Consider the following 24,625-nt stretch of genomic DNA (forward strand, 5'->3'; position numbering starts at 1 on the left):
TTCACTGAAATTGCCCCAAAAATCACTGAAAAATTCACTGAAAAATTCATTTAATTGTTTATGATGGGGACAGGTGAGAAACACAAGAAAACCCCAAAAAATGCCCAAAATCCCCGAGGTTTTACCCCAAAAATCACCAAATTGGCCCCAAAAATCACTGAAAAATTCACTGAAAAATTCATTAATTTGTTTGTGATGGGGACAGGTGAGAAACACAAAAAACCCCGAAAAAATCCCCAAGATTTTACCCCAAAAATCATCAAATTGGCCCCAAAAATCACTGAGAAATTCACTGAAAAATTAATTAATTTATTCATAATGAGGGACAGGTGGGGACAGGTGAGAAATGCGAAAAACCCCGAAAAATCCCCAAAATTTTACCCCAAAATTCATCAAAATGGCCCCAAAAATCACTGAAAATGCACTGGAAAATTCGTTTATTTGTTGATAGTGATGGACAGGTTAGAAACACAAAAAACCCCGATAAAATCCCCGAAATTTTACCCCAAAATTCATCAAAATGGCCTCAAAAATCCTTAAAATGCACTGAAATTACCCCAGAAATCAATGAAAAATTCACTGAAGTTACCCCAAAAATCACTGAAAAATGCACTGAAATTACCCAAAAATCACTGAAAAATTCATTTGTTTGTTGATAGTGAGGGACAGGTGAGAAAAAAAAACCGGAAAAAACAAAAAAAACCCCCGAAAAATCCGCGAAATTTTACCCCAAAAATCGTCAAATTGGCCCCAAAAATCACTGAAAAATTCACTGAAAAATTCATTTATTTATGATGGGGACACGGGGGGACACGGGGAGAAAAAAACGAGGAAAACAAAAAAAAACCCCAAAAAATCCCCAAAATCCCCGAGTTTCTACCCCAAAATCATCAAATTGGCCCCAACAATCCTTAAAATGCACTGAAATTGCCCCAAAAATCACTGAGAAATTCACTGAAATTACCCCAAAAATCACTGAATAATTCACCGAAATTACCCCAAAAATCACTGAGAAATTCCCTGAAAAATTCATTTTAATTGTTTATGATGGGGACGGGGGGGACGGGGGGGAAAAAAACGAGGAAAACAAAAAAAACCCTGAAAAAATCCCCGAAATTTTAGCCCAAAATGCATCAAAATGGCCCCAAAAGTCAATGAAATGTGCTGGAATTACCCCAAAAATCACTGAAAAATTCATTGAAAAATTATTTAATTTATTGGTAGTGGGGGACGTGTAAGAAACGCAAAAAAACCCCAAAAAAAATCCCAAAAAAATCCCCGAAATTTTACCCCCAAAAATCATCAAATGGGCCCCAAAAATCACTGAAAAATTCCCTGAAAAATTCATTTATTTGATGACAGGGGAGGAAAAAATGAGGAAAACAAAAAAAACCCCGAAAAAATCCGCGAAATTTTGGCCCAAAATTCATCAAATTGGCCCCAAAAATCACTGAGAAATTCACTGAAATTAGCCCAAAATTCATCAAATTGGCCCCAAAAATCGCTGAAAAATTCATTTATTTGTTTATGATGGGGACACGTGAGGACAGGTGAGGGGACAGGTGAGAAACGCAAAAAATCCCAAAAGTCCCCGAGGTTTTACCCCAAAAATCATGAAATTTTACCCCAAAAATCACTGAAAAATTCATTTATTTGTTTGTGATGGGGACAGGTGAGAAATGCAAAAAAAACCCCAAAAAATCCCCAAAATTTTACCCCAAAATTCATCAAATTGGTCTCAAAAATCACTGAGAAATTCACTGAAAAATTCATTAATTTATTGATAATGAGGGACAGGTGGGGACAGGTGAGAAACACAAAAAACCCCAAAAAATCCCCAAAATCCTCAGGGTTTTACCCCAAAATTCATCAAATTGGCCCCAAAAATCACTGAAAAATTCATTTATTTGTTTATGATTGGGATAGGTGGGGACAGGTGAGAAATTAAAAAAACCCCGAAAAAATCCCCAAAATCCCCGAGGTTTGACCCCAAAATTCCTCAAACTGGCCCCAAAAATCACTGACATGCACTGAAATTACCCCAAAATTCATCAAATTTGCCCCAAAAATCACTGAAAAATGCACTGAAAAATTAATTAATTTGTTGATAGTGAGGGACAGGTGGGGACAGGTGAGAAAAAAAAAAACCCAAAAAACCAAAAAAAAACCCCGAAAAAATCCCCAGAATTTTACCCCAAAAATCATCAAATTGGCCCAAAAAATCACTGAAAAATTCACTGAATTGTTGATAGTGAGGGACAGGTGAGGGACACAAAAAAACCCCAAAAAATCCCCAAAATTTCACCTCAAAAATCATCAAATTGGCCCCAAAAATCACTGAAAAATTCATTAATTTCTTGATAATGATGGACAGGTCGGGACAGGTGAGAGACACAAAAAACCCCAAAAAAATCCCCAAAATCCCCGAAATTTTACCCCAAAATTCATCAAAGTGGCCCCAATATCACTGAAAAATTCACTGAAAAATCCATTTATTTATTTATGGTGGGGACAGCTGGGGGACACGGGGGGACAGGGGAGGAAAAAACCCCGAAAAACTCCGAAAAAATCCGCGAAATTTTACCCCAAAAATGATCGAATTAGCCCCAAAAATCACTGAAAAATTCACTGAAATTACCCCAAAATTCATCAAATTGGCCCCCAAAATCACTGAAAATGCACTGGAAAATTCGTTTATTTGTTGATAGTGATGGACAGGTGAGAAACACAAAACACCCCGAAAAAATCCCCGAAATTTTACCCCAAAATTCATCAAAATGGCCCCAAAAATCCTTAAAATGCACTGAAATTACCCCAGAAACCACTGAAAAATTCACTGAAATTACCCCAAAAATCACTGAAAAATTCACTGAAATTACCCCAAAAATCACGGAAAAATTCACTGAAATTACCCCAAAAATCATCAAATTACCCCAAAAATCACTGAAAAATTCACTGAAATTACCCCAAAATTCATCAAATTGGCCCAAAAGTCACTGAAAAATTCACTGAAATTACCCCAAAAATCACTGAAAAATTCCCTGAAAAATTCATTTATTTGTTGATAGTGAGGGACAGGTGAGGGACACAAAAAACCCTGAAAAAATCCTAAAAATCCCCGAAATTTTACCCCAAAATTCATCAAATTGGCCCCAAAAATCACTGAAAAATTCCCTGAAAAATTCCCTGAAAAATTCATTAATTTGTTGATAATGAGGGACAGGTGGGGACAGGTGAGAAATGCAAAAATCCCCGAAAAAATCCCCAAAATTTTACCCCAAAATTCACTGAAAAATTCATTTAATTGTTTATGATGGGGACAGGTGAGAAACGCAAAAAACCCAAAAAAACTCCAAAATTTTACCCCAAAATTCATCAAATTGGCCCCAAAATTCACAGAGAAATTCACTGAAAAATTCATTTAATTGTTGATAGTGAGGGACAGGTGAGGGACACAAAAAACGCTGAAAAAATCCTAAAAATCCCCAAAATTTTACCCCAAAATTCATCAAATTGGCCCCAAAAATCAATGAAAAATTCACTGAAATTGCCCCAAAAATCACTGAGAAATTCATTAATTTCTTGATAATGAGGGACAGGTGAGAGACACAAAAAACTCCAAAAAAATCCTAAAAATCCCCAAAATTTTACCCCAAAATTCATCAAACTGGCCCAAAAATCACCTGAATGTCTCTCACATGTTAACACGCGTGTTCTCATGTCAGACACCACGGGCTGGGGCGTGTCCCCCCGCAGGGCCGGGTACCCATTCCCACACGTGCTCACACGCGTGTCATTGCGTGTCAGACACCACGGGCTGGGGCGTGTCCCCCCGCGGGGCCGGGTACCTGTTCGGCTCGGACGTGGTGGCGCAGTTCAACGCGGCCAACGAGGTCTCCATGATCTGCCGCGCGCACCAGCTCGTCATGGAGGGCTACAAGTGGCACTTCGGCGAGACCGTGCTCACCGTCTGGTCCGCGCCCAACTACTGCTACCGGTATGCTAATGAGATGCTAATGAGGTGATAATGAGGTGTGAATTTTTTGGGATTTTTGGGGGGTTTATTGTGGAGCTGTACAGGGAGCAAAGGGCTCCAGGTGAGCGGCTCTGGGCAGGGATGGGAGGCTGGAAATGGGGCCCAATTAGTGGTACTGGTATGCTAATCACATGCTAATGAGATGCGAATGAGATGCTAATGAGATGTTAATTTGTGGGGGATTTTTTTGGGGATTGATTCTGGAGCTGTATAGGAATCAATGGGCTCCAGGTGAGCGGCTCTGGGCAGGGATTGGACGGTGGAAATGGGGTCTTATTATTGGTTCTGGTATGCTAATGAGATGCTAATGAGATGTTAATTTTTTGGGGATTTTTTTGGGGATTGATTCTGGAGCTGTACAGGAATCAGTGGGCTCCAGGTGAGCGGCTCTGGGCAGGGGTGGGAGGCTGGAAATGGGGCCCAATTACTGCTGCAGCTATGCTAATGAGATGGTAATGAGATGCTAATTAGGGGTTGGTTAATTGGGAGTTGTCTTATGGTGCAGGCGGGGTTTGGGCTCACCTGTACAGGGAGCAAAGGGCGCCAGGTGAGCGGCTCTGGGCAGGGATTGGACGGTGGAAATGGGGTCTTATTATTGGTTCTGGTATGCTAATGAGATGCTAATGAGGTGATAATGAGATGATAATTTTTTGGGAATTTTTTGGGGGGGATTGATTCTGGAGCTGTACAGGAATCAATGGGCTCCAGGTGAGCGGCTCTGGGCAGGGATTGGACGGTGGAAATGGGGTCTTATTATTGGTTCTGGTATGCTAATGAGATGCTAATGAGATGCTAATTTTTTGGGAGTTTTTTGGAGTTTTTTGGGGATTTATTGTGGAGCTGTATAGGAGGTGAAAGGCTCCAGGTGAGCGGCTCTGGGCAGGGGTGGGAGGCTGGAAACGGGGTCTTATTACTGGTTCTGGTATGCTAATGAGATGCTAATGAGATGTTAATTTTGGGGGAATTTTTTGGGAGTTTTGGGGGGATTTTTTATGGAGCTTTATAGGAGGTAAAGGGCTCCAGGTGAGCGGCTCTGGGCAGGGGCAGGAGGCTGGAAATGGGGCCCAATAAGTGGCTCTGGTATGCTAATGAGATGCTAATGAGATGGTAATTTTTTGGGAATTTTTTGGTGTTTTATTGTGGAGCTGTACAGGAAGCAATGGGCTCCAGGTGAGCGGCTCTGGGCAGGGGTGGGAGGCTGGAAATGGGGCCCAATTAGTGGTTCTGGTATGCTAATGAGATGCCAATGAGATGTTAATTTTTGGGAATTTTTTGGGATTTTTTTGGGGTTTTATTGTGGAGCTGTACAGGAATCTAAAGGGCTCCAGGTGAGCGGCTCTGGGCAGGGATTGGACAGTGGAAATGGGGCCCACTTAGCGGTACCGGTATGCTAATGAGATGCTAATGAGATGTTAATTTTTGGGAATTTTTTTGGATTTTTTTGGGTGTTATTGTGGAGCTGTACAGGAGTCAAAGGGCTCCAGGTGAGCGGCTCTGGGCAGGGATTGGATGATGGGATTGGCGCCTAATTACTGCTGCCGGTATGCTAATGAGATGCTAATTAGGTGCTGATTAGATGCTAATTCCATGGGGTTCTGTACGGCTCCAGGTGAGCGGCTGCTGAGCCCCCCCCCAAGTATGCAAATGAGGCGAGATGCCATGCAAACGAGATGCCAATGAGGTGGACGTGCGATGGAAATGAGATGCAAATGAGATGCAGAAGTGGGGTGGGGCGTGCGGGGGGTGGGGCCGGAGGCGCTCGGGGGGGTGTGGGCGGGGCTTGGGGCCTCCAGGGGAGTCGGGCAGGTGAGAGCGCGGGAAAAACCTTCCTTGAATGTTCAATGAGATGCAAATGAGATGCAAATGAGGTGGGATACAGAAGGGGCGGGGCTGGGGGGAGGACGGGTGGGTCTGGGGGCTCCAGGTGCAAAAAGAACCCTTCAAAAAGATAGAATGAGATGCAAATGAGATGTAAATGATATGCAAAACGGGATGCAAATGAGGGGTGAGCCTCAAAGGGGGCGGAGCCAGGGCACTCAGGTGGGGCTGGGTGAGGTTTGGGGTCTCCAGGTGAGAACTGCCAAAACGCCCAGGGAGTCTGATCAATGATATGCAAATTAGATGCAAATGAGATGCAAACAAGGGTCGAGCCTCAAAGGGGGCGGAGCCAGGGCACTCAGGTGGGGCTGGGCGGGGTTTGGGGTCTCCAGGTGAGAGTGGGCTGGAAACTCACTGAAACTGACTAATGAGATGCAAATGAGATGCAAATGAGATGCAAACAAGGGGTGAGACTCAAAGGGGGCGGAGCCTGGGCACTCCGGTGGGGCTGGGCGGGGTTTGGGTTGTCCAGGAGAGAACTGGCTAAATGCCAGTCAAAACTGACTAATGACATGCAAATTAGATGCGAACGCTATGCAAATGAGATGCAAACGAGGGTTGAGACTCAAAGGGGGCGGAGCCAGGGCAGTCAGGTGGGGCTGGGCGGGGTTTGGGGTCTCCAGGTGAGAGTGGGCTGGAAACTCACTGAAACTGACTAATGAGATGCAAATGAGATGCAAATGAGATGCAAACAAGGGGTGAGACTCAAAGGGGGCGGAGCCTGGGCACTCCGGTGGGGCTGGGCGGGGTTTGGGTTGTCCAGGAGAGAACTGGCTAAATGCCAGTCAAAACTGACTAATGACATGCAAATTAGATGCGAACGCTATGCAAATGAGATGCAAACGAGGGTTGAGACTCAAAGGGGGCGGAGCCAGGGCAGTCAGGTGGGGCTGGGCGGGGTTTGGGGTCTCCAGGTGAGAGTGGGCTGGAAACTCACTGAAACTGACTAATGAGATGCAAATGAGATGCAAATGAGGGGTGAGCCTCAAAGGGGGCGGAGCCTGGGCACTCAGGTGGGGCTGGGCGGGGTTTGGGGTCTCCAGGTGGGAGTGGGCTGGAAACTCACTGAAACTGACTAATGAGATGCGAAGGCTATGCAAATGAGATGCAAACGCGGCGGGGGTGCCCCGGCAGGTGCGGGAACGTGGCGGCCATCTTGGAGCTGGACGAGCACCTGCAGAAGGAGTTCATCATCTTCGAGGCGGCGCCGCAGGAGACGCGCGGCATCCCCGCCAAGAAACCCGTGGCCGACTACTTCCTGTGACGCACCTGGGGGCACCTGGGCACACCTGGGGGTGTCTGGGATAGACCTGGGCACACCTGGGATAAACCTGGGACACACCTGGGGGCACCTGGGCACACCTGGGCACACCTGGGGGTGTCTGTGACACACCTGGGCACACCTGGGGCACCTGGGATAGACCTGGGCACACCTGGGAGTGCCTGTGACACACCTGGGGGCAGCTGGGCACACCTGGGATACACCTGGGGGCACACCTGGGCACACCTGGGGGTGTCTGTGACACACCTGGGATACACCTGGGGGTGTCTGTGACGCACCTGGGCACACCTGGGCACACACCTGGGGGTGTCTGTGACACACCTGGGCACACCTGGGCACACCTGGGGGTGCCTGTGACACACCTGGGCACACCTGGGGCACCTGGGATAGACCTGGGCACACCTGGGAGTGCCTGTGACACACCTGGGCACACCTGGGCACACCTGGGGGTGCCTGTGACACACCTGGGGGCAGCTGGGGGTACACCTGGGGCACCTGGGATAGACCTGGGGGTGCCTGTGACACACCTGGGCACACCTGGGCACACCTGGGGGTGTCTGGGGATAGACCTGGACACCTGGGGGCACCTGGGCACACCTGGGGGTGTCTGGGGATAGACCTGGGGCACCTGGGGGCACCTGGGCACACCTGGGGCACCTGGGGATAGACCTGGGGCACCTGGGCACACCTGGGGGTGTCTGGGATAGACCTAGGGGTGCCTGCGACACACCTGGGCACACCTGGGTCACCTGGGCACACCTGGGATAGACCTGGGGGTGCCTGGGGGTACCTGGCACACACCTGGAGGTGCCTGGGCACACCTGGGATACACCTGGAGGCACCTGGGATACACCTGGGGGCACCTGAAATAGACCTGGGGTCACCTGGGCACACCTGGGGGCACACCTGGGCACACCTGGGGGCACACCTGGGGACACCTGAGTGCTCTTCAGGACACACCTGGGATGGACCTGGGGTACCTGGGCACACCTGGGTACACCTGGGGCACACCTGTGACCACCCCAGGGGCGTCTGGGACACACCTGGGCACACCTGGGGCACCCGGGCACACCCGGGCACACCTGTGCTGGTGGCTGCCATCGCACCTGAGCTCACCTGGCGCCACCTGGGACATGGGGGAGGGGCTGGGGAGCAGCCGTGACCTTTGGGGTGACCCCAGGTGTGCCCAGGTGAGCTCAGGTGTGCCCAGGTACCCCCAGGTGTGCCCAGGTGTGCCCCAGGTAACTTCAGGTGACCTCAGGTGACCCCAGGTGTGCCCAGGTGTGACCTAGGTGTGTCCAGGTGTGTCCCAGGTGACCCCAGGTGACCCCAGGTGTGCCCCAGGTGACCCCAGGTGTGCCCAGGTGACCTTTGGCGCCCCTCCCCTCCCCCCCGCGCGCGTTTTGGGGCCAAAAATGGAATTTATTTTTTTTTTTTGTGTGTGTTTCCGTTCCGTTTTGGCTCCGTTTGGATAAAAAAATGTTAAAAAACCCCAAAAAAGTTTCCCGGGCTTTTTGGGAAGGGGGAGATCCCATCGTCCTCCGCGGCACGGCCAAGATGGCGGCGCCCACGGAGCAAGATGGCGGCGCGCGGAGCACCACGTGGCCTCGGACCCAAGATGGCGGCGTCCACACCGGAAGTGCCGGCGCAGAGCGGAAGTGCAAACCAGGCGATGGCCACGCCCCTTCTGCAGAGGCCTCGCCCACAAAGGGGCGTGGCCCACACCCGGGTGGGGGCGAAATCTCGCGAGAGTTTCCTTCAAAAGGGGAGAAATCTCGCGAGATTCGGGAGGGAAGGCGGGGTTAGGATCTCGCGAGATCTTGCATGGAGACGTCCTGCGGTCTCGCGAGATTTGGAGCGGCGGGAAGAGAGGGGGAGGAGGAAAAGGCGGGGGAAATCTCGCGAGAACACCCATAGAGACGGACGGCAATCTCGCGAGATTTGCGTAAAGAGCGGGAAGGAGGCGGGGTTGAGAGAAAGGCCTCAGTTCGTGAGGGTGCTGAAATCTCGCGAGACTCTCCGTAGAGAAGCGGTACGCTCTCGCGAGACGTCGTGTGGCGGGAGGGGGATGAGGCGGGGGAGGAAGGCCTGAAGGAGGCCGGAGGGAGGGAGGAAGGAGGGGGCTCAAACGCCGCCATAAAGCCCGTAGGGAAGCGTTACAATCTCGCGAGACTTCGCGTGTGGGGAGGGCGGGACGGAGCAGCGAGCGGAGCAGGGGAGGAAAGGAGAGGGGAGGGCCGAGATCTCGCGAGAGCGCCCATTGAAACGCGCAGCAGTCTCGCGGGACTTGGCGTGAAGGGGGAAGGACACGTCTCGCGAGAACGCGGTTCGACTCAATGGGAGATCTCGCGATATTTGGCGTGGCGGGAGGGCGGGAAGGAAGCGGCCGTGAGGGTGGGGGAAAAAAAAGCAAAAAAAGCAAGGAAGTCTCGCGAGGCCGCAGTGCTTCTGAATGGGAGATCTCGCGAGAGTCGCTGTGGCGGGAGGGCTGGAAGGCGGCGCTGCGACGAGCCTGATCTCGCGAGATCCCTGCGCCTTTCAATGGGAGATCTCGCGAGAATCGCAGTGGGGGCGGGAAAGGCGAACGGCGGGAGGAGCTGAGAAGGAAGGAGGGAGTGAGGGCGGTGCGAGATCTCGCGAGAGCGCCCATTGGCGGAGCGTTGCGCTCTCGCGAGAGCGGGCCGGGCGCGCGCGCGGCCGCCGCCATTTGCCGGCGTCTCCCCCCTCAGGGCGCGGACTCCATTTCCCGTGAGCCCTGAGGGAGCGGGGGGCGGAGGAGGGCCCGGGGGGGCCCGGGGGGGGCCCGGGGGTGCTGGGGGGGGGGTCTCGGTGAGGGGGAGGGGGCACCCGGCCGCCATTTGGCGGTGGAGGCGGAGCGGCGGCGGAGGCGCCTCCCCGGGTTCCCCCCCCCTTCCCCTCACGGCGCGTCCCGTGCCGTCCTTCCGCCTCCTCCTCCTCATCATCGTCCTCCGTGAGGCGGCGGGACCGGCCGGGAACGAGCGGTAACAGGGGGGGGATCGGTGTGGGTGAGGGGTGAGGGAGCCCCGGTGTGGGGTGAGGGACCCCGGTGTGAGGGTGAGGGACCCCGGTGTGAGGGTGAGGGACCCCCGGTGTGAGGGGTGAGGGACCCCCGGTGTGAGGGGTGAGGGACCCCCGGTGTGGGGTGAGGGACCCCCGGGGTGAGGGGTGAGGGACCCCCGGTGTGAGGGGTGAGGGACCCCGGTGTGAGGGTGAGGGACCCCCGGGGTGGGGTGAGGGGTGAGGGACCCCCGGTGTGAGGGGTGAGGGACCCCCGGGGTGAGGGGTGAGGGACCCCGGTGTGAGGTGAGGGACCCCCGGTGTGAGGGTGAGGGACCCCGGTGTGAGGGACCCCCGGTGTGAGGGTGAGGGACCCCGGTGTGAGGTGAGGGACCCCCGGTGTGAGGGGTGAGGGACCCCCGGTGTGAGGTGAGGGACCCCCGGTGTGAGGGTGAGGGACCCCGGTGTGAGGGACCCCCGGTGTGAGGGGTGAGGGACCCCGGTGTGAGGGGTGAGGGACCCCGGTGTGAGGGGTGAGGGACCCCCGGTGTGAGGTGAGGGACCCCCGGTGTGAGGTGAGGGACCCCCGGTGTGAGGGACCCCCGGTGTGAGGGACCCCGGTGTGAGGGGTGAGGGACCCCCGGTGTGAGGGACCCCGGTGTGAGGGGTGAGGGACCCCGGTGTGAGGGGTGAGGGACCCCCGGTGTGAGGGGTGAGGGACCCCCGGTGTGAGGTGAGGGACCCCCGGTGTGAGGGACCCCCGGTGTGAGGGGTGAGGGACCCCCGGTGTGAGGGTGAGGGACCCCGGTGTGAGGGGTGAGGGACCCCGGTGTGAGGTGAGGGACCCCCGGTGTGAGGTGAGGGACCCCCGGTGTGAGGGGTGAGGGACCCCGGTGTGAGGGTGAGGGACCCCGGTGTGAGGGGTGAGGGACCCCGGTGTGAGGTGAGGGACCCCCGGTGTGAGGTGAGGGACCCCCGGTGTGAGGGGTGAGGGACCCCGGTGTGAGGGGTGAGGGACCCCGGTGTGAGGGGTGAGGGACCCCGGTGTGAGGGTGAGGGACCCCGGTGTGAGGGACCCCCGGTGTGAGGAGTGAGAGACCCCCGGTGTGAGGGGTGAGGGACCCCGGTGTGAGGGGTGAGGGACCCCCGGTGTGAGGAGTGAGAGACCCCCGGTGTGAGGGGTGAGGGACCCCGGTGTGAGGGGTGAGGGACCCCGGTGTGAGGGGTGAGGGACCCCCGGTGTGAGGGACCCCCGGTGTGAGGAGTGAGGGACCCCCGGTGTGAGGGGTGAGGGACCCCCGGTGTGAGGGGTGAGGGACCCCCGGTGTGAGGGACCCCCGGTGTGAGGAGTGAGGGACCCCCGGTGTGAGGGGTGAGGGACCCCCGGTGTGAGGGACCCCCGGTGTGAGGAGTGAGGGACCCCCGGTGTGAGGGGTGAGGGACCCCCGGTGTGAGGGGTGAGGGACCCCGGTGTGAGGAGTGAGAGACCCCCGGTGTGAGGGGTGAGGGACCCCGGTGTGAGGGACCCCCGGTGTGAGGAGTGAGGGACCCCCGGTGTGAGGGGTGAGGGACCCCCGGTGTGAGGGGTGAGGGACCCCCGGTGTGAGGTGAGGGACCCCCGGTGTGAGGGGTGAGGGACCCCCGGTGTGAGGTGAGGGACCCCCGGTGTGAGGGACCCCCGGTGTGAGGTGAGGGACCCCCGGTGTGAGGGGTGAGGGACCCCCGGGGTGAGGGGTGAGGGACCCCGGTGTGAGGGTGAGGGACCCCGGTGTGAGGGTGAGGGACCCCCGGGGTGAGGGGTGAGGGACCCCGGTGCGAGGGACCCCGGTGTGAGGGGTGAGGGACCCCCGGTGTGAGGGACCCCGGTGTGAGGGGTGAGGGACCCCCGGTGTGAGGGACCCCGGTGTGGGGTGAGGGACCCCCGGGGTGAGGGGTGAGGGACCCCGGTCCCTCAGTTTTGGGGTCCCTTTAGGGGTTCTGGGGTTACTGCAGGGCTTGGGGTCAGTTTGGGGGTTCGGGTTTGGTGTTTTGGGGTCACTCTGTGTGGTTTGGGGTCACTGTGGGGTTTGGGTTGGGTGTTTTGGGGTCACTCTGTGTGGTTTGGGGTCACTGTGGGGTTTGGGTTGGGTGTTTTGGGGTCACTCTGTGTGGTTTGGGGTCACTGTGGGGTTTGGGTTGGGTGTTTTGGGGTCACTCTGTGTGGTTTGGGGTCACTGTGGGGTTTGGGTTGGGTGCTTTGGGGTCACTTTAGGGTTTGGGTTGGGTGCTTTGGGGTCACTTTAGGGGTTTTGGGGGCCACTTTGTGTGGTTTGGGTCAGTTCAGGGGTTTGGGGTTTTGGGGTCACTTTAGGGGTTTTGGGGGCCACTTTGTGTGGTTTGGGTCAGTTTAGGGGTTTGGGGTTTTGGGGTCACTTTAGGGGTTTTGGGGGCCACTTTGTGTGGTTTGGGCTCACTGTGGGGTTTGGGGTTTTGGGGTCACTGTGTGCTTTGGGGTCACTGTGTGGTTTGGGGTCACTGTGGGGTTTGGGTTGGGTGCTTTGGGGTCACTTTAGGGGTTTTGGGGGCCACTTTGTGTGGTTTGGGTCAGTTTAGGCATTTGGGTTTGGGGTTTTGGGGTCGCTTTAGGGGTTTTGGGGTCACTGTGGGGTTTGGGTTTGGTGCTTTGGGGTCACTGTGGGGTTTGGGGTTTTGGGGTCACTGTGTGCTTTGGGGTCACTGTGTGCTTTGGGGTCACTGTGGGGTTTGGGGTCACTGTGGGGTTTGGGTTTGGTGCTTTGGGGTCACTGTGGGGTTTGGGGTCACTGTGGGGTTTGGGGTCACTGTGGGGTTTGGGGTCACTGTGTGGTTTGGGGTCACTGTGTGCTTTGGGGTCACTGTGGGGTTTGGGGTTTTGGGGTCACTGTGTGCTTTGGGGTCACTGTGTGCTTTGGGGTCACTCTGTGTGGTTTGGGGTCACTGTGTGCTTTGGGGTCACTGTGGGGTTTGGGGTCACTGTGGGGTTTGGGGTCACTGTGGGGTTTGGGTTTGGTGTTTTGGGGTCACTGTGGGGTTTGGGGTCACTGTGGGGTTTGGGGTTTTGGGGTCCCTTTGTGTGGTTTGGGGTCACTGTGTGGTTTGGGGTCACTGTGGGGTTTGGGGTCACTGTGGGGTTTGGGGTCAGTGTGCTTTGGGGTCACTGTGTGGTTTGGGGTCACTGTGGGGTTTGGGGTCACTGTGGGGTTTGGGGTCACTGTGGGGTTTGGTGCTTGGGGGGGTCCCAGTGTGGGGTGAGGGGTTCAGTGTGGGGTCCTGGGTTTGGGGTCCTGGGTTTGGGGTCATTGCTTTGGGATTTAGGGTTTCTGCTTTGGGGTCAGAGGCTGTTCGGGGTGCCTTTTTGGGGTCAGGGGTTTGGGGTCCCTGCTTTGGGGTCAGGGACTGGGGGGTCTCTGCTTTGGGGGCAGGGCTGTCAGGGGTTTGGGGTCCCTGCTTTGGGATTTGGGGTCAGGGGTTTGGGGTCCCTGGTTTGGGTCAGGGCTGTCAGGGGTTTCGGGTCCTGGGTTTGGGGTGTCTGCTCTCAGAGGTTTGGGGTCACTGCTTTGGGATTTGGGGTCTTTGCTTTGGGGTTTGGGGTCCCTGGTTTGGGTCAGGGGCTGTGAGGAGTTTGGGGTCCCTGCTTTGGGGTCAGGGCTCTCAGGGGTTTGGGGTCCTTGCTTTGGGGTCAGGGATTTGGGGTCCCTGCTTTGGTGTCAGGGGTTTGGGGTCCTTGCTTTGGGGTCAGGGATTTGGGGTCCCTGCTTTGGTGTCAGGGGTTTGGGGTCCCTGCTTTGGGGTCAGGGGTGTCAGGGGTTTGGGGTCAGTGATTTGGGGTCTGTGGTTTGGGATTTGGGGTCAGGGGCGGTCAGGGGTTTGGGGTCCCTGCTTTGGGATCCATGGTTTGGGGTCAGGGGCGGTCAGGGGTTTGGGGGCAGTGATTTGGGATCCTTGGTTTGGACTCAGGGCTTGTCAGCGGTTTGGGGTCAGGGGTTTGGGGTCCCTGGTTTGGGATTTGCGGTCCCTGCTTTGGGGTCAGGGCTGTAAGGGGTTTGGGGTCCCTGCTTTGGGGTCAGGGCTGTCAGGGGTTTGGGGGTCCCTGCTTTGGGATTTGGGGTCTCTGCTTTGGGGTCAGGGCTGTCAGGGGTTTGGGGTCCCTGCTTTGGGATTTGGGGTCTCTGCTTTGGGGTCAGGGCTGTCAGGGGTTTGGGGTCCCTGCTGTGAGGTTTGGGGTCCCTGCTTTGGGGTCAGGGTTCTCAGGGGTTTGGGGTCCCTGCTTTGGGATTTGGGGTCAGGGGTTTGGGGTCAGGGCTGTCAGGGGTTTGGGGTCTCTGCTTTGGGGTCAGGGCTGTCAGGGGTTTGGGGTCCCTGCTTTGGGATTTGGGGTCTCTGCTTTGGGGTCAGTGGCTGTCAGGGGTCTCGCTGTGGGGTCCTTGCTTTGGGGTCAGGGGTCCCTAGTTTGGAATTTGGGGTCCCTGCTTTGGGGTCGGGGCTGTTTGGGGTCTCAGTGTGGGGTCAGGGGTCTGAGACCCCCATGTGGGGTTTCCGGTGTCCCAGTGTGGGGTTTGGGGGTCTCTGATTTGGGATTAGGGTCTGTTTGGGGTTTTAGTGTGGGGTCAGGGGCGTGAGACCCCCGTGAGGGATTTGGGGTCACAGAGTGGGGTTTGGGGTCAGTTTGGGGTCCCATTGTGGGGTTTGGGGTCAGTTTGGGGTCCCATTGTGGGGTTTGGGGTCAGTTTGGGGTCACTGTGTGGTTTGGGGTCAGTTTGGGGTCCCATTGTGGGGTTTGGGGTCAGTTTGGGGTCACAGAGTGGGGTTTGGGGTCAGTTTGGGGTCACTGTGTGGTTTGGGGTCACTTTGGGGTCCCATTGTGGGGTTTGGGGTCAGTTTGGGGTCTCTGTGTGGTTTGGGGTCAGTTTGGGGTCACAGAGTGGGGTTTGGGGTCAGTTTGGGGTCACAGAGTGGGGTTTGGGGTCAGTTTGGGGTCACTGTGGGGTTTGGGGTCAGTTTGGGGTCACGGTGTGGGGTTTGGGGTCAGTTTGGGGTCCCAGAGTGGGGTTTGGGGTCAGTTTGGGGTCCCTGTGTGATTTGGGGTCAGTTTGGGGTCCCTGTGTGATTTGGGGTCAGTTTGGGGTCACTGTGTGGTTTGGGGTCAGTTTGGGGTCCCAGAGTGGGGTTTGGGGTCAGTTTGGGGTCCCAGAGTGGGGTTTGGGGTCAGTTTGGAGTCACAGAGTGGGGTTTGGGGTCAGTTTGGGGTCCCAGAGTGGGGTTTGGGGTCAGTTTGGGGTCACTGTGGGGTTTGGGGTCAGTTTGGGGTCCCAGAGTGGGGTTTGGGGTCAGTTTGGGGTCACTGTGGGGTTTGGGGTCAGTTTGGGGGTTCGGGTTTGGTGTTTTGGGGTCACTTTAGGAGTTTTGGGGTCGCTTTAGGGGTTTGGGGTCACTTTGGGGTCCCCGTTTGAGGTTTGGGGTCCCAGTTTGAGGTTTGGGGTCCCAGTTTGAGGTTTGGGATCCCAGTTTGGGGTTTGGGGTCCCAGTTTGGGGTCACTTTGGGGTCCCAGTTTGGGGTTTGGGGGTCTCAGTTTGGGGTTTGGGGTCCCAGTTTGGGGTCACTCTGGGGTCCCAGTTTGGGCTCTGGGGGTCCGTGAGTGGCTCAGGTGACCCCGGGTGACCCCAAATCTCAGTGACCCCTCCTCCACAAAGGTCAGAGTTCAGAGAGCACCTGCAGGGGGAGGGGCAGGTGAGCCCAGGTGCCCCCAGGTGAGCCCAGGTACCCCAAGGTGACCCCAGGTGAGCTCAGGTGAGCTTCAGGTGCTCCCAGGTGAGCTCAGGTGCCCCCAGGTGTTCTCAGGTACCCCCAGGTGAGCCCAGGTGAGCTCCGGTGAGCCCAGGTACCCCCAGGTGCCCCCAGGTGAGCCCAGGTGCCCCCAGGTGCCCCCAGGTGAGCCCAGGTGCCCCCAGGTGAGCTTCAGGTGCTCTCAGGTGAGCCCAGGTGCCCCCAGGTGGGCTCGGGTGAGCCCCAGGTGCTCTCAGATGCCCCCAGGTACCCCAGGTACCTCCAGGTGCTCTCAGGTGTGCCCCAGGTGTCCCCAGGTGCCCCCAGGTGTGTCCCAGGTGCTCTCAGGTGCCCCCAGGTGTGCCCCAGGTGTGCCCCAGGTGCTCTCAGGTGTCCCCAGGTGTGTCCCTGTCCCTGACTCCCCTGTTCTCTCCCCAGGTGCTCTGAGCTGCCCCCAGGTGTGTCTCAGGTGTGCCCAGGACCCCCCCCAGGTGCGTGCCCCACCCTGTGCCCCCCAGGTGTGTTCAGAACCCATCTCAGGTGTGTCTGCACCCCCAGGTGTGTCTGTACCCCCAGGTGTGTCCCAGATGTGCTCAGGTGTGTCCCACGTGTGTCTGTACCCCCAGGTGTGTCTCACCTGTCCCAGGTGTGTCTGTACCCCCAGGTGTGTCTGTACCCCCAGGTGTGTCCCAGGTGTGTCCCAGGTGTGTCTGTACCCCCAGGTGTGTCTCACCTGTGCCCAGGTGTGTCCCAGGTGTGTCTGTACCCCCAGGTGTGTCTCACATGTCCCAGGTGTGTAACTCTCTCCTCTCTCACCTGTCCCAGGTGTGTCTGTACCCCCAGGTGTGTCTCACCTGTCCCAGGTGTGTGACTCTCTCGTCTCTCACCTGTCCCAGGTGTGTAACTCTCTCCTCTCTCACCTGTCCCAGGACGCCCCCCCGGCCTCACCGGCACCGTGGAAGTGGAGTGTGAGGAGGAGGAGGAGGGCCCCGCGCACACAGGTGAGACACGGACAGGTGAGACAGGGCAGGGCCCCGCGCACACAGGTGAGACACGGACAGGTGAGATGGACAGGTGGGACTGGGACAGGTGAGACACAGGGCACAGGTGAGGGACAGGGCAGGGCCCCACGCACACAGGTGAGACACGGACAGGTGAGATGGACAGGTGGGACTGGGACAGGTGAGACACAGGGCACAGGTGAGGGACAGGGCAGGGCCCCACGCACACAGGTGAGACACGGACAGGTGAGAGACAGGTGAGACAGGGCAGGGCCCCGTGCACACAGGTGAGACACGGACAGGTGAGACAGGGACAGGTGAGACACGGGGCACAGGTGAGACTGGGACAGGTGAGACAGGGGAGGAACAGGTGAGACTGGGACAGGGACAGACAGGGCCCCGCGCACACAGGTGAGACACGGGGCACAGGTGAGGGACAGGGGAGGGCCCCGCGCACACAGGTGAGACACGGACAGGTGAGACAGGGGAGGGACAGCAACAGGGACAGGAGAGGGCCTCGCGCAGGTGAGGGAGACGTGAGGGACAGGTGGGGGACAGGGGACACAGGTGGGACAGGTGAGACACAGGTGAGACACAGGGGAACAGGTGAGACACAGGTGAGACATGGGACAGGTGAGAGGAGTACATGAGGAAGGACTGGGGCAGGTAAAGGACAGGTGGGACAGGTACGGGACAGGTGGGACAGGTACGGGACAGGTGGGACAGGTACGGGAGAGGTGGGACAGGTACGGGAGAGGTGGGACAGGTACGGGAGAGGTGGGGCAGGTACGGGAGAGGTGGGACAGGTACGGGAGAGGTGGGACAGGTACGGGAGAGGTGGGACAGGTACAGGAGAGGTGGGACAGGTACAGGAGAGGTGGGACAGGTACGGGACAGGTGGGACAGGTACGGGACAGGTGGGACAGGTACAGGAGAGGTGGGACAGGTACGGGAGAGGTGGGACAGGTACGGGACAGGTGGGACAGGTACAGGAGAGGTGGGACAGGTACGGGACAGGCGGGACAGGTACGGGAGAGGTGGGACAGGTACGGGACAGGTGGGACAGGTACGGGAGAGGTGGGACAGGTACAGGAGAGGTGGGACAGGTACGGGACAGGCGGGACAGGTACGGGAGAGGTGGGACAGGTACGGGACAGGTGGGACAGGTACAGGACAGGTGGGACAGGTACAGGAGAGGTGGGACAGGTACAGGTGAGGTGGGACAGGTACAGGAGAGGTGGGACAGGTACGGGAGAGGTGGGACAGGTACGGGACAGGTACAGGACAGGTGGGACAGGTACGGGACAGGTACAGGACAGGTGGGACAGGTACGGGAGAGGTGGGACAGGTACGGGACAGGTGGGACAGGTACGGGAGAGGTGGGACAGGTACAGGAGAGGTGGGACAGGTGGGACAGGTACGGGACAGGTGGGACAGGTACAGGAGAGGTGGGACAGGTACGGGAGAGGTGGGACAGGTACAGGAGAGGTGGGACAGGTACGGGAGAGGTGGGACAGGTACGGGACAGGTACGGGACAGGTGGGACAGGTACGGGAGAGGTGGGACAGGTACGGGAGAGGTGGGACAGGTACGGGAGAGGTGGGACAGGTACGGGACAGGTGGGACAGGTACAGGAGAGGTGGGACAGGTACGGGACAGGTGGGACAGGTACAGGAGAGGTGGGACAGGTACGGGACAGGTGGGACAGGTACGGGAGAGGTGGGACAGGTACGGGAGAGGTGGGACAGGTACGGGAGAGGTGGGACAGGTACGGGACAGGTGGGACAGGTACAGGAGAGGTGGGACAGGTACGGGACAGGTGGGACAGGTACGGGACAGGTGGGACAGGTACGGGACAGGTACGGGACAGGTGGGACAGGTACAGGAGAGGTGGGACAGGTACGGGACAGGTGGGACAGGTACGGGAGAGGTGGGACAGGTACGGGAGAGGTGGGACAGGTACGGGACAGGTGGGACAGGTACGGGAGAGGTGGGACAGGTACGGGACAGGTACGGGAGAGGTGGGACAGGTACGGGACAGGTGGGACAGGTACGGGACAGGTACGGGAGAGGTGGGACAGGTACGGGACAGGTGGGACAGGTACGGGACAGGTGGGACAGGTACGGGAGAGGTGGGACAGGTACGGGAGAGGTGGGACAGGTACGGGAGAGGTGGGACAGGTACGGGAGAGGTGGGACAGGTACGGGACAGGTGGGACAGGTACAGGAGAGGTGGGACAGGTACGGGACAGGTGGGACAGGTACGGGACAGGTGGGACAGGTACGGGACAGGTACGGGACAGGTGGGACAGGTACGGGACAGGCGGGACAGGTACGGGAGAGGTGGGACAGGTACGGGACAGGCGGGACAGGTACGGGAGAGGTGGGACAGGTACGGGACAGGTACGGGACAGGTACGGGAGAGGTGGGACAGGTACGGGACAGGTACAGGAGAGGTGGGACAGGTACGGGAGAGGTGGGACAGGTGGGACAGGTACGGGAGAGGTGGGACAGGTGGGACAGGTACGGGAGAGGTGGGACAGGTACGGGACAGGTGGGACAGGTGGGACAGGTACGGGAGAGGTGGGACAGGTACGGGACAGGTGGGACAGGTACGGGAGAGGTGGGACAGGTACGGGACAGGTGGGACAGGTACGGGAGAGGTGGGACAGGTACGGGACAGGTGGGACAGGTATGGGACAGGTGGGACAGGTACGGGAGAGGTGGGACAGGTACGGGACAGGCGGGACAGGTACGGGAGAGGTGGGACAGGTACGGGACAGGTACGGGACAGGTACGGGAGAGGTGGGACAGGTACGGGACAGGTGGGACAGGTATGGGACAGGTGGGACAGGTACGGGAGAGGTGGGACAGGTACGGGACAGGCGGGACAGGTACGGGAGAGGTGGGACAGGTACGGGACAGGTACGGGACAGGTACAGGAGAGGTGGGACAGGTACGGGAGAGGTGGGACAGGTGGGACAGGTACGGGAGAGGTGGGACAGGTACGGGACAGGTGGGACAGGTGGGACAGGTACGGGAGAGGTGGGACAGGTACGGGAGAGGTGGGACAGGTACGGGACAGGTGGGACAGGTGGGACAGGTACGGGAGAGGTGGGACAGGTACGGGACAGGTGGGACAGGTGGGACAGGTACGGGAGAGGTGGGACAGGTACGGGACAGGTGGGACAGGTACGGGAGAGGTGGGACAGGTACGGGACAGGTACAGGACAGGTGGGACAGGTACAGGAGAGGTGGGACAGGTACGGGACAGGTACAGGACAGGTGGGACAGGTACAGGAGAGGTGGGACAGGTACAGGTGAGGTGGGACAGGTACAGGAGAGGTGGGACAGGTACGGGAGAGGTGGGACAGGTACGGGACAGGTACAGGACAGGTGGGACAGGTACGGGAGAGGTGGGACAGGTACGGGAGAGGTGGGACAGGTACGGGACAGGTACGGGAGAGGTGGGACAGGTACGGGAGAGGTGGGACAGGTACGGGAGAGGTGGGACAGGTACGGGACAGGTACGGGAGAGGTGGGACAGGTACGGGAGAGGTGGGACAGGTACGGGACAGGTACGGGACAGGTGGGACAGGTACGGGACAGGTACGGGAGAGGTGGGACAGGTACGAGACAGGTACAGGACAGGTGGGACAGGTACGGGACAGGTACGGGAGAGGTGGGACAGGTACGGGACAGGTACAGGACAGGTGGGACAGGTACGGGACAGGTACGGGAGAGGTGGGACAGGTACGGGACAGGTACAGGACAGGTGGGACAGGTACGGGACAGGTACGGGAGAGGTGGGACAGGTACGGGACAGGTACAGGACAGGTACGGGACAGGTACAGGACAGGTACGGGACAGGTGGGACCGCTGAGTGAGAGGTTCAGGTGGGTAGGACAGGTAAGGGTGCGTGGTACAGGTAAAGAGCAGGCTCAGGTGAGGCTGGGGGGGCTCAGGTGGGGTCTCACCTGTCTCAGGTGTATCTCAGGTGTGTCCCAGGTGTCTCAGGTGTGTCTCACCTGTGCAGGTGCCGCGGCTCAGGTGAGGCTGGGGGGGCTCAGGTGTGTCTCAGGGGGTCTCAGGGGTCTCTCAGGTGTCTCAGGTGTGTCTCACCTGTGCAGGTGCCGCGGCTCAGGTGAGGCTGGGGGGGCTCAGGTGGGGTCTCACCTGTCCCAGGTGTGTCCCAGGTGTCTCAGGTGTGTCTCACCTGCGCAGGTGCCGCGGCTCAGGTGAGGCTGGGGGGGCTCAGGTGTGTCTCAGGGGGTCTCAGGGGGTCTCAGGTGTGCCCCAGGTCTCTCAGGTGTGTCTCACCTGTGCAGGTGCCGCGGCTCAGGTGAGGCTGGGCCGCCCGGGCGCCCCCCCCCAGCATGAGGCGCCCCCTACCCAGCAGCCCCTGCGGCCGGGGGGGGGGGGCGGCCCCGGGGCCCCCCCGCCCCACCCCCACCCTCCTCTGCACCCCCAGGTGAGTGGGGGAGGGGAGGGGGGAGGGGAGGGACCCCAGAACGGACCCAAAATCCCCGAAAATGGACCCAAAATCTCTCTGAAAATGGCCCCAAAATCTCCAAAAATGCACCCAAAAATCCCCCTAAAAATGGCCCCAAAATCCCTGAAAACAGCCCTGAAACGGTCCCAAAATCCCCCCAAAAGTGGACCCAAAATCCCCGAAAATGGACCCAAAAATCCCCCCAAAAATAGACCCAAAATCCCCAAAAATGGACCCAAAAATCCCCCCAAAAATGGATCAAAATCCCCAAAAATGGATCCGAAATCCCCCAAAAATGGCCCCAAAATCCCCGAAAATGGACCCAAAATCTCTCTGAAAATGGCCCCGAAATCCCCGAAAATGGACCCAAGAATCCCCCCAAAAATGGCCCCAAAATCCCTGAAAACGGCCCTGAAACGGTCCCAAAATCCCCGAAAATGGACCCAAAATCCCTGAAAATGGACCCAAAATCCCCAAAAATAGACCCAAAATCCCCATAAATGGACCCAAAAATCCCCCTAAAAATGGCCCTTAAATCCCTGAAACGGTCCCAAAATCCCCAAAAATGGACCCGAAATCCCCAAAAATGGACCCAAAAATCCCCCCAAAAATAGACCCAAAATCCCCGAAAATTGACCCAAGAATCCCCCCAAAAATGGACCAAAATCCCCAAAAATGGATCCGAAATCCCCCCAAAAATGGCCCCAAAATCCCCAAAAATGGACCCAAAATCCCCAGAAATGGACCCAGGAATCCCCCCAAAAATGGACCCAAAATCCCCCAAACCGGCTCTGAAACAGCCCAAAAATCCCCAAAACTGCCCCAAAACCCCCAAAACTGCCCCAAAATCCCCAGAAACGGACCCAAAATCCCCCATGACCAACCCCAAAATCCCCAAAAACACCCCCAAAATTCCTAAAAACAGACCCAAAATCCCCAAAACCCCACCAAAATGACCCCAGAATCCCCCAAAACGGCCCCAAAGTCCCCAGAAATGCACCCAAAACCTCCAAAACCAGACCCAAAAAGGCCCCAAAATCCCCAAAAACGGATCCAGAATTTCTCCAAAACCTGCCCCAAAATGGCCCCAGAATCCCCAAAAACGGACCCAAAATCCCCAAAAATGGCCCCAAAATCACCAAAAATGGACCCAAAAACCGGCCCCGAAAAGAGCCCTAAAATCCCCAGAAACGGACCCAAAACGGCCCCAAAATCCCAAAAACCGGCCCCGAAAACAGCCCTAAAATCCCCAAAAACGGACCCAAAATGGCCCCAGAATCCCCAAAAATGGCCCAAAATCCCCAAAACTGGACCCAAAATCCCGAGAAGCTGACCTAAAATCCCCAAAACCGGACCCAAAATCGCCCCAAAATGGCCCCAAAACCCCCTGAAACAACCTCAAAATCCCCAAAACCAGGACCAAAATCCCCAAAAATGGACCTAAAATCCCCAAAACAGCCCCAAAATCCCCAAAAATGGACTCAAAATCCCCAAAATCCCCCTAAAATGGCTCAAAATCCCCCCAGAATGGCCCCAAAAATCCCCAAAAATGGACCTAAAATCCCCAAAAACGGCCCCGAAATCCCCCAAAACAGACCCAAAATACCCAAAAATGGACCCAAAATCCCCAAAAACGGACCTAAAATTCCAAAAATTGGCTCAGAAATTCTCCCAAAACAGCCCCAAAATCCCCCTAAAATGGCCCAAAATGCCCCCAAAACGGCCCCAGAATCCCCAAATCCGGCCCCAAAATTCCCCAAAAATAGCCCCAAAATTCCCAAAAACGGACCCAAACTCCCCAAAAACAAATCCAAGATGGCCCCAAAATCCCCAAAAATGGCCCCAACATCCTCCCAAAACAGCCCCAAAATCCCAAAAATCAGCTCCAAAATCCTCCCAAAATGGCCCCAAAATCCCCAAAAACAGACCCAAAATCCCTCCAAAACCAGTTCCAAAATCCCACAAAACAGCCCCAAAATGGCCTCAAAATCCCCCCAAAAACGGCCCCAGAGTCCCCCCAAAACGGACCCAAAATCCCCAAAAACAGACCCAAAATACCCAAAAATTGACCCACAGTCCCCAAAAACGGCCCCAAAAGCCCCTAAAACAACCCCAAAATCCCCAAAAACTGATCCCAAATTCCCTGAAATGGACCCAAAATCCCTCCACAAACGGACCCAAAATCCCCAAAAACGGCCCTGAAACAGCTCCAAAATCCCTGAAAAAAACCCCAAAATCCCCAAAAACGGTTCTAAAATCCCCAGAAACAGACCCAAAATCCCCAAAAACCAGACCCAAAATCCCCAAAAATGGACCCAAAATAGCCCCAAAATCCCCCTAAAATGGCTCAAAATCTCCCCAGAACGGCCCCAAAATCCCAAAAATAGCCCTAAAATCCCCAAAAACGGACCCAAAATGGCCCCAAAATCCCCTCAAATGGCTCCAAAATTCCCCAAAATCCCCCCAAAACCAGCCCCAAAATCCCCAAAACCAGCCCCAAATTCCCCAAAACCAGCCCCAAATTCCCCAAAAATGGCCCCAAAACCCCCAAACCAGCCCCAAAATCCCCCTAAAATGGCTCAAAATCCCCCCAGAACGGCCCCAAAATCCCAAAAATAGCCCTAAAATCCCCAAAAACGGACCCAAAATGGCCCCAAAATCCTCCCAAAACGGCCCCAAAATCCTCCCAAAACAGCCCCAAAATGGCCCCAAAATCCTCTCAAATGGCCCCAAAATTCCCCAAAATCCCCAAAACCAGCCCCAAATTCCCCAAAAATGGCCCCAAGTTCCCCAAAACCAGCTCCAAAATCCCCCCAAAAATCTTCCCAAAGAACCCCAGCAACGTCCCCAAAATCAGAAAAAAATCCTAAAAATAGCTCCAAAAACTTCCCCAAAATCCTTTCAAAATTCCTAAAAATTCCCAAAAAAAATGGCTCCAAAATTCTCAAAGAATTTGTCTAAAATCCCCAAAGATTCCAAAAATGGCCCCAAAATTCCCCAAACCAGCCCCAAAATCCCCCAAAATGGTCCCGAAACAATTTCAAAATCCTTTTCAAAAATCCCCCAAAAACCCCCAAAAACGAGCTCTGAAATCCCTTTCAAAAATCCCCGGGGTCCCCAAACCCCCTGAAATGCC

The 24,625-nt window shown here is 56.6% G+C and overlaps 2 protein-coding genes and 1 long non-coding RNA gene across 5 annotated transcripts in view; 2 read left to right on the plus strand and 1 right to left on the minus strand.

The window, feature by feature from the left end:
* PPP4C (protein phosphatase 4 catalytic subunit) overlaps positions 1 to 7,188 on the plus strand; it is a 28,136-nt gene extending 20,948 nt beyond the window's left edge. For all 3 annotated transcript variants that reach the window (XM_064401956.1, XM_064401958.1, XM_064401957.1), the window contains 2 exons: positions 3,808 to 3,997; positions 7,049 to 7,188. In XM_064401956.1, the coding sequence (XP_064258026.1) occupies positions 3,808 to 3,997; positions 7,049 to 7,178 (320 nt within the window). In that variant the 3' untranslated portion in view covers positions 7,179 to 7,188. The remainder of the gene's footprint in view (positions 1 to 3,807; positions 3,998 to 7,048) is intronic.
* Positions 7,074 to 8,103, minus strand: LOC135288573 (uncharacterized). Its single transcript, XR_010351631.1, has 4 exons — positions 7,967 to 8,103; positions 7,620 to 7,712; positions 7,452 to 7,558; positions 7,074 to 7,203 (listed from the first exon to the last, which is right to left on the minus strand). It is a non-coding gene; the product is annotated as an uncharacterized LOC135288573 (long non-coding RNA).
* Positions 8,104 to 9,125: 1,022 nt separating this feature from the next.
* The window catches only part of SRCAP (Snf2 related CREBBP activator protein), a 129,183-nt gene continuing 113,683 nt past the window's right edge, over positions 9,126 to 24,625 (plus strand). The window contains 4 exon segments of the mRNA XM_064401832.1: positions 9,126 to 9,228; positions 16,435 to 16,487; positions 16,926 to 16,997; positions 21,326 to 21,468. The gene's annotated coding sequence lies outside the window, so the exon portion shown is untranslated.

The sequence above is a fragment of the Passer domesticus genome, chromosome 33 (genome assembly GCF_036417665.1).
Source record: "Passer domesticus isolate bPasDom1 chromosome 33, bPasDom1.hap1, whole genome shotgun sequence".
In the NCBI taxonomy this organism is placed as follows: Eukaryota; Metazoa; Chordata; class Aves; order Passeriformes; family Passeridae; genus Passer; species Passer domesticus.